At 33.1% G+C, this 10,000-nt stretch overlaps 1 protein-coding gene across 1 annotated transcript in view; it reads right to left on the bottom strand.

The window, feature by feature from the left end:
• Positions 1-968: 968 nt before the first annotated feature.
• Positions 969-10,000, bottom strand: part of mettl21ca (methyltransferase 21C, AARS1 lysine a) — a 9,138-nt gene continuing 106 nt past the window's right edge. Inside the window, exons 2-5 of the mRNA XM_072914747.1 lie at positions 6,505-6,603; positions 4,701-4,834; positions 1,632-1,749; positions 969-1,396 (exon numbers count right to left, since the gene is read on the bottom strand). Of these exons, the coding sequence (XP_072770848.1) occupies positions 969-1,396; positions 1,632-1,749; positions 4,701-4,834; positions 6,505-6,595 (771 nt within the window). The 5' untranslated portion in view covers positions 6,596-6,603. The remainder of the gene's footprint in view (positions 1,397-1,631; positions 1,750-4,700; positions 4,835-6,504; positions 6,604-10,000) is intronic.

Genomic DNA, 10,000 nt, shown 5'->3' with positions numbered 1-10,000 from the left:
CTTTTAAAAATTCCTGTTGAAAAATACTCAATTATTTTTTCTTTTCTTTTTTTACTTTACCATGAAATAACTTTATAATGAGATAAAAAGTCATAATTATGAGATAAAAAGTCATAACTATGACATAAAAAGTCATAAATTTGAGATAAAAAGTCATTATGAGATAAAAAGTCATAATTAGGGGATAAAAAGTCATTATTATGAGATAAAAAGTCAGAACTTGGAGATAAAAAGTCATAATTAGGAGATTAAAAACTCAATTAGGAGATAAAAAGTCATAATTATGAGATAAAAAGTCATAATTATTATATAAAGTCATAATTATTGGATAAAAAGTCAGAATTATGAGATAAAAAGTCATAAATATGAGAAGTCAAAACTAGGAGATAAAAAGTCAGAATTATGAGATAAAAAGTCAGAATTACGAGATAAAAAATCATAAAAATTAGATAATTTATGAGATAAAAAGTCATGGGATTAAAAACTCAATTAGAGATTAAAAATCATAATTATGAGATAAAAAGTCATAAATATTACATAAAAAGTCATAAATATGACATAAAAAGTCATAATTAGGAGATAAAAAGTCATTATGAGATAAAAAGTCATAAATATGAGCTAAAAAGTCAGAACTATGAGATAAAAAGTCAGAACTATGAGATAAAAAGTGATAATTATGAGATAAAAACTCATAAAAATGAGATAAATTATGAGATAAAAACTCATAATTAGGAGATTTAAAACTCAATTAGGAGATACAAATTCATAATTATGAGATAAAGTCATAATTATGAGATAAAAAGTCATAAATATGACATACAAAGTCATAAATATGAGATAAAAAGTCATAATTAGGAGATTAAAAACTCAATTAGGAGATAAAAAGCCACAACTATGAGATACAAATTCATAACAATGAGATAAAAAGTCATAATTATGACTCCGCCTCCGATTCGCCATCCTTGTTGTCACGGCAACCGCCTCCCTCCCCTGGCCGGCCCCTCCCCCCCTAGTCCCCCACAGGTGGCCATGAAGATCTTCATCTCTCCATCCTCCACCAGCACCTTGGTCTGGAAGGCCTTCTGGAACTTGTCCATGAAGACCAGGTCGGACTCCACCCGGACCTTGTTGGCCCAGATCAAGGTGGTCCCCGGCTGGCAGAAGTGCTTCATGGTGGCCAGGAGCTGGTCCAGGAAGTCGTGGTGGTAGACCACGTCAGCGGCCAGGATGTAGTCGTAGCGGTAGACGGAGGTGGGGTAGCTGCGCTCCAGGTCGTAGCCCCATGACAGGGGGGCCACCTGGGGGGTGTGTCTGCAGCGCCCCCTGGTGTTCTTGCTCAGGTTGAATCGCAGGTTGCCCAAAACCTCTGGAAGGTCTGTGGCCGTCACCCAGGCTCCTGTAGACCAAGGAACTGGATCAAGGGTCTTCAACCTTCATCCAGCTGACCGTCAACATGATCAAAGTTTGTGTATTTAAGACTTTTACTGTTGTGGAAAAGTTGCTTATAAAAAATATAAAAATAGATTTAAAAAAAAAAAAGTTCACGCCTTCCTGCAATACCTCTGCAGACCCCTGGAGGGCGCACCTCCCTGCCTCCCCCATGTAAGAGGTGTGCTGCACGGTGCACCTACCCAGCAGTGAGGCCACGATGGACAGAAGACCAGTTCCTGCACCGATCTCCAGCACCGCCTTGTCCTGCACACTCACTTGCTGCTGGTTCGACTCCAGGTACTGACAGAGAGCCAGCGCCTGGCAGCATGAAGACAACTTTATATAAGACAACTTTATACACAATACATCTTTATATAAGACAACATTGTATAAGACAACTTTATATAAAACAACTTTATATAAGACAACTTTGTATAAGACAACGTTATATAAAACAACTTTATATAAGACAACTTTATATAAGACAACTAAGACAACTTTATATAAAACAACTTTATATAAGACAACTTTATATAGGACAACTTTATATAAAACAACTTTAATATAGGACAACTTTATATTAGACAACTTTGTATAAGACAACTAAGACAACTTTGTATAAGACAACTTTATATAAGACAACTAAGACAACTTTATATAAAACAACTTTATATAAGACAACTTTATATAGGACAACTTTATATAAGACAACTTTGTATAAGACAACTAAGACATCTTTATAGACAACTTTATATAAGACAACTTTGTATAAGACAACTTTATATAAGACAACTTTGTATAAGACAACTAAGACATCTTTATAGACAACTTTATATAAGACAACTTTGTATAAGACAACTTTATATAAGACAACTAAGACAACTTTATATAAAACAACTTTATATAAGACAACTTTATATAGGACAACTTTAATATAGGACAACTTTTATATAAGACAACTTTATACACAATACATCTTCATATAAGACAACATTGTCTAAGACCTCTTTATATAAGACAAGTTTATATAAGGCAACTTTATACAAGACAACTCTGAACAAGACAACTTTATATAAGACAACATCTTTATATAAGACAACTTTGTATAAGACAACTTTATATAAGACAACTTTGTATAAGACAACTTTATACACAATACATCTTTATATAAGACATCTTTATATAAGACAAGTTTATATAAGACAACCTTGTATAAGACAACTTTGTATAAGACATCTTTATATAAGACAAGTTTATATAAGACAACTTTGTATAAGACATCTTTATATAAGACAAGTTTATATAAGACAACTTTATATAAGACAACTAAGACATCTTTATATAAGACAACTTTGTATAAGACAACTTTATACACAATACATCTTTATATAAGACAACTTTGTATAAGACATCTTTATATAAGACAAGTTTGTATAAGACAACTTTATATAAGACAACTAAGACATCTTTATATAAGACAACTTTGAAAAGACAACTTTATATAAGACAACTTTATATAACAACTTTATATAAGACAACTTCATATAAGAAAACTTGATATAAGACAACTTTGTATAAGACAACTTGATATAAGACACCTTTTATATACAAACCCCGTTTCCATATGAGTTGGGAAATTGTGTTAGATGTAAATATAAACGGAATACAATGATTTGCAAATCCTTTTCAACCCATATTCAATTGAATATGCTACAAAGACAACATATTTGATGTTCAAACTCATAAACTTTATTTTTTTTGCAAATAATTAACTTAGAATTTCATGGCTGCAACACGTGCCAAAGTAGTTGGGAAAGGGCATGTTCACCACTGTGTTACATGGCCTTTCCTTTTAACAACACTCAATAAACGATTGAGAACTGAGGAAACTAATTGTTGAAGCTTTGAAAGTGGAATTCTTTCCCATTCTTATTTTATGTTGAGCTTCAGTCGTTCAACAGTCCGGGGTCTCCGCTGTCGTATTTTACGCTTCATAATGCGCCACACATTTTCGATGGGAGACAGGTTTGGACTGCAGTCGGGCCAGGAAAGTACCCGCACTCTTTTTTTACGAAGCCACGCTGTTGTAACACGTGCTGAATGTGGCTTGGCATTGTCTTGCTGAAATAAGCAGGGGCGTCCATGGTAACGTTGCTTGGATGGCAACATATGTTGCTCCAAAACCTGTATGTACCTTTCAGCATTAATGGTGCCTTCACAGATGTGTAAGTTACCCATGTCTTGGGCACTAATGCACCCCCATACCATCACAGATGCTGGCTTTTCAACTTTGCGCCTATAACAATCCGGATGGTTCTTTTCCTCTTTGATCCGGAGGACACGACGTCCACAGTTTCCAAAAACAATTTGAAATGTGGACTTGTCAGACCACATAACACTTTTCCACTTTGTATCAGTCCATCTTAGATGAGCTTAGACCCAGCGAAGCCGACGGCGTTTCTGGGTGTTGTTGATAAATGGTTTTCGCCTTGCATAGGAGAGTTTTAACTTGCACTTACAGATGTAGCGACCAACTGTAGTTGCTGACAGTGGGTTTCTGAAGTGTTCCTGAGCCCATGTGGTGATATCCTTTACACACTGATGTCGCTTGTTGATGCAGTACAGCCTGAGGGATCGAAGGTCACGGGCTTAGCTGCTTACGTGCAGTGATTTCTCCAGATTCTCTGAACCCTTTGATGATATTACGGACCGTAGATGGTGAAATCCCTAAATTCCTTGCAATAGCTGGTTGAGAAAGGGTTTTCTTAAACTGTTCAACAATTTGCTCACACATTTGTTGACAAAGTGGTGACCCTCGCCCCATCCTTGTTTGTGAATGACTGAGCATTTCATGGAATGTACTTTTATACCCAATCATGGCACCCACCTGTTCCCAATTTGCCTGTTCACCTGTGGGATGTTCCAAATAAGTGTTTGATGAGCATTCCTCAACTTTATCAGTATTTATTGCCACCTTTCCCAACTTCTTTGTCACGTGTTGCTGGCTTCAAATTCTAAAGTTAATGATTGTTTGCAAAAAAAAAAAAAGTGTATGAGTTTGAACATCAAATATGTTGTCTTTGTAGCATATTCAACTGAATATGGGTTGAAAAGGATTTGCAAATCATTGTATTCCGTTTATATTTACATCTAACACAATTTCCCAACTCATATGGAAACGGGGTTTGTATAAGACATATTTATACAAGACATCTTCATATAAGACAAGTAGATATAAGACAAGTTGATGTATAAGAAGAAGAACTCACTGCAGGCCAAATCATGCCAGCGTAAGAGTCCAAGGCCTCCTGCACTATGATGTCATGACCCACATAGAAGTACTTTTCTCTGTCAGGTCTCCGGAAGAAACATGGCGTCCAACCTTGTCTTTTCTCACACACATCTGTCACACACACAACACACACGTCAACATCTACACTTTCACTTCATTCCTTTTCTTACCTTTCTGAACATTCTTACTTTTCTTGCCTTCCTCATCTTTCTTTCTTTTCTTACCTTCCTCATATTTCTTACCCTTATCTTTCTTACTTTCTCATCTTTCTTATTTTTCTTACCTTTCTTGTATTTCTTACTTTTCTTACCTTTCTCACCTTCCTTATCTTTCTTATTTTTGTTACCTTTCTTACTTTCCCCATCATTCTTACTTTTCTTACCTTCCTCAAATTTCTTACCTTTCTTACCTTCCTCATTTTTCTTACTTTTCTTACCTTCCTAATCTTTCTTATCTTCCTCATCTTACTTACTTTTCTTACCTTGCTCACTTTCCTTACCTTTCTTTCTCATCTTTCTCATGTTCCTCATCTTTCTTACTTTTCTTACCTTTCTCACTTTCCTTATCTTTCTTACTTTTCTTACCTTCCTCATCTTTCTTACCTTCCTCATCTTTCTTACTTTTCTTACCTTCCTCATCTTTCTTACTTTTCTTACCTTTCTCACTTACCATACCTTTCTTATCTTTCTTACTTTTCTTACCTTCCTCATCTTTCTTACCTTCCTCATCTTTCTTACTTTTCTTACCTTCCTCATCTTTCTTACTTTTCTTACCTTTCTCACTTACCATACCTTCCTCATCTTTCTTACTTTTCTTGCCTTTCTTATATTTCTTACCATCCTTATATTTCTTACTTTTCTTACCTTCCTCATCTTTCTTACTTTTCTTACCTTTCTCACTTCCCTTACCTTTCTTATCTTTCTTACCTTCCTCATCTTTCTTACTTTTCTTACCTTTCTTATATTTCTTACCATTCTCATCTTTCTTACTTTTCCTGCCTTTGTCTTTCTTACCTTCCTCATCTTTCTTACCTTCCTAATCTTTCTTACTTTTCTTACTTTTCTTACCTTCCTCATCTCTCTTACTTTTCTTACCTTTCTTACCGGCCTCATCTCCCTTACTTTTCTCACCTTTCTTAGCTTTCTTACTTTTCTTACCTAACTGAACTTTCTTACTTTTTTTTACCTAACTAAACTAACTTACTTTTCAGACCTTTCTCACTTTTCTTACCTTTCTCAGCTTACTTACTTTTCTTACCTTTCTGAACATTCTTACCTTTCTTAATTTTCTTACCTTCATCATCTTTCTTACTTTTCTTACCCTCCTTACTTTTCTTAAAGGTCTTACTTTTTTGTCTTTACTTTTTTTTTACCTTTCTTGCCTTCCTCATCTTTCTTACGTGTCTTACCTTTCTTATTCTTCTTACTTTTCTTACCTTCCGTACTTTTCTTAACGTTCTTACTTTTTACCTTTCTTTTCCTACTTGACTGAACTTTCTCACTTTTCTTACCTTTCTCATCTCTTACTTTTCTTACCTAACTGAATGTTAATACTTTTCTTACCTTTTGTAACGAACTGAACTTTCTTACCTTTCTGAACGTTCTTTTTTAACCTTTCTTACCTTTCCTACTTTTCCTACCTTTCTTATCCTATTCCCTTTCCTACTATTCCTACCGTTCCCACTTTTCCTATCTTTCTCATTTTTCATATCTTTCTTACATTTGTTACTTTTCCTACATTCTTCATTTTATGACCTTTCTTACCTCTCTCATCGTTCTTACCTTTCTGCTTCTTCTCGTTCTCTTCTTCTTCTTGCTTCATGTCCACTCTGCTCCTCACACTCTCCTCGCCCCCCACAGACAAATGATCCATATGAAGTTCTGCTGACATACAAAAATAAAGGTAACAAAACTATTCTCAGGTGATTAAATCCATCCTAATTGGACTCAAATTCGCCTTTTATTTGAGACCAGATAGGACAGTTTTGTCCTATCTGGTCTATGAGCATTGACTGATGAAACCTGCCGAAGAGCAGCTCATGTTCATTATCTAAATAGGACAGCACTAGTCAGATAAGAGTTGTCCTATCTAGCCTATGAGCATGACATAATGAATCCTACTCAATAAAGCCTAGTCCTGACTAGAACTGTCCTATCTAGTCTATGAACATAAACTGATGATGCCTGCTCAATAAAGCCTAGTCTGACAACAGCTGTCCTAACTAGTCAATAATCATGAGTTACTGATGCCTGCTCGATGAAGACTAGTCTGACTAGAGCTGTCCTATCTAGTCTATGAGCATAACATAATGACACCTGCTCGATGAAGTCTAGTCTGATTAGAGCTGTCTCAACTAGTTTATAAGCATTAACTAATGAAGCCTAGTCTGTCAAATGCTGTCCTATCTAGTCTATGAGTATATAATTATGAAACGTGATCGATGAATATCAGTCTTACCTTAGCTGTCTTAACTAGTCTATGAGCATGAATTAATAAAGCCTACCTAGTCTAACCAGAGCTGTCCTTTTTAATCTATGAACATGAACTAATAAAGCTTGTCCGATAAAGCCTAGTCTGACTAGAGCTGTCCTATCAAGTCTGTAAACATGAAATAATGAAACCTTCTCGTTGAAGCCTAGTCTGACCAGAGCTGTCCTATCTAGTCTATGAGCTTGAAATAATGTAACATTTTCAAAAAAGCCTAGTCTGACCAGAGCTGTCCTATCTAATCTATGAGCATGGACTGATGAATCCTACTTGATATAGCTTAGTCTGACCAGAGCTGTCCTATCTAGTCTATGAGCATGAACTGATGAATCCTGCTCGATAAACCCTAGTCTGACTTGAGCTGTCCGAACTAGTCATGAACATGAAATAATGAAAACTTTTCGATAAAGCCTAGTCTGACCAGAGCTGTCCTATATAATCTATGAGCATGAATTGATGAATCCTGCTCAATAAAGCCTAGTCTGAACAGGGCTGTTCTATCTAGTCTATGAGCATGAAATAATGAAAACGTTTCGATAAAGCCTAGTCTAACCAGAGCGGTCCTATCTAGTCTACGAGCATGAACTGATGAATCCTGCTCCATAAACCCTAGTCTGACTAGAGCTGTCCTATCTAATCTATGAGCATGGACTGATTAATCCTGCTTGATAAAGCCTAGGCTGACCAGAGCTGTCCTATCTAGTCTACGAGCATGAACTGATTAATCCTGCTCCATAAACCCTAGTGTGACTAGAGCTGTCCTATCTAATCTATGAGCATAAACTGATGAATCCTGCTCGATATAGCTTAGTCTGACCAGAGCTGTCCTATCTTGTCTATGAGCATGACCTAATGAATACTGCCAAATATAAAATATACATAGTATATATGTTAATATAATTAAAATGATGAATACTCAAAGAAGACACACACAGACCTGTTATGCCAAACACAAACGTCCACTGCAGAGGACATTTGAGACCAAGAAGACATTTATGATTAATATGATTAATGTGATTAATGTGATTATTATGATTAATGTGATTATTATGATTAATGTGATTATTATGATTAATGTGATTAATGTGATTATTATGATTAATGTGATTATTATGATTAATGTGATTAATGTGATTAATGTGATTATTATGATTAATGTGATTATTATGATTAATGTGATTATTATGATTAATATGATTAATGTGATTAATATGATTAATGTGATTAATGTGATTAATATGATTAATGTGATTAATGTGATTAATATGATTTATGTTATTAATGTGATTAATATGATTAATGTAATTATGATTAATGTGATTAATACTCAAAGAAGACACACAAACGTCCACTGCAGAGGAAATTTGAGACCAAGAAGACATTTATGATTAATATGATGTGATTAATATGATTAATGTGATTAACATGATTAATATGATTAATATTATTAATGTGATTAAAATGATTAATATGATTATATGATTAATGTGATTAATATGATTAACATTAGTATGATTAATATGATTAATGTGATTAACATGATTAACATGATTAATGTGATTATTATGATTAATATGATTAATGTGAGTAATATGATTAATGTGATTAATGTGATTAATATGATTAATGTGATTAACATGATTAATATGATTTATATTATTAATGTGATTAAAATGATTAATGTGATTAATGTGATTAATGTGATTAATATGATTAACATGATTAGTATGATTAGTATGATTAATGTGATTAACATGATTAATATGATTAATGTGATTATTATGATTAATATGATTAATGTGATTAAAATGATTAATGTGATTAATGTGATTATTATGATTAATGTGATTAATGTGATTAATATGATTAATGTGATTAATACTCAAAGACACACAAACGTCCACTGCAGAGGATATTTGAGACCAAGAAGACATTTATGATTAATATGATGTGATTAATATGATTAATGTGATTAACATGATTAATATGGTTAATGTGATTAAAATGATTAATGTGATTATATGATTAATGTGATTATATGATTAACGTGATTAATATGATTAATGTGATTAACATGATTATTATGATTAATGTGATTATTATGATTAATATGATTAATGTGATTAATATGATTAATGTGATTATTTAGATTAATATGATTAATGTGATTAATACTCAAAGAAGACATACAAACGTCCACTGCAGAGGACATTTGAGACCAAGACATTTATGATTAATATGATGTGATTAATATGATTAATGTGATTAATATGATTAATGTGATTAACATGATTAATATGATTGTGATTAATGTGATTAATATGATTAATGTGATTAACATGATTAATATGATTAATGTGATTAATGTGATTAACATGATTAATGTGATTATTATGATTAATATGATTAACATGATTAATGTGATTAATATGATTAATACTCAAAGACACACACAGACCTGTTATGCCAAACACAAATGTCCACTGCAGAGGACATTTGAGACCAAGAAGACATTTATGATTAATATGATTAATGTGATTAATGTGATTATTATGATTATCATGATTAATATGATTAATGTGATTAATATGATTAATATGATTAATGTGATTAATGTGATTAATATGATTAACATGATTAATGTGATTAATGTGATTAATATGATTAACATGATTAATGTGATTAATATGATTATTGTGATTAACATGATTAATGTGATTAATATGATTATTGTGATTAATATGATTAATGTGATTAATATGATTAATACTCAAAGAAGACACACACACA

The sequence above is a fragment of the Nerophis lumbriciformis genome, linkage group LG15 (assembly GCF_033978685.3).
Source record: "Nerophis lumbriciformis linkage group LG15, RoL_Nlum_v2.1, whole genome shotgun sequence".
Classification (NCBI taxonomy): Eukaryota; Metazoa; Chordata; class Actinopteri; order Syngnathiformes; family Syngnathidae; genus Nerophis; species Nerophis lumbriciformis.
This window is presented reverse-complemented; position numbering and strand designations above follow the sequence as displayed.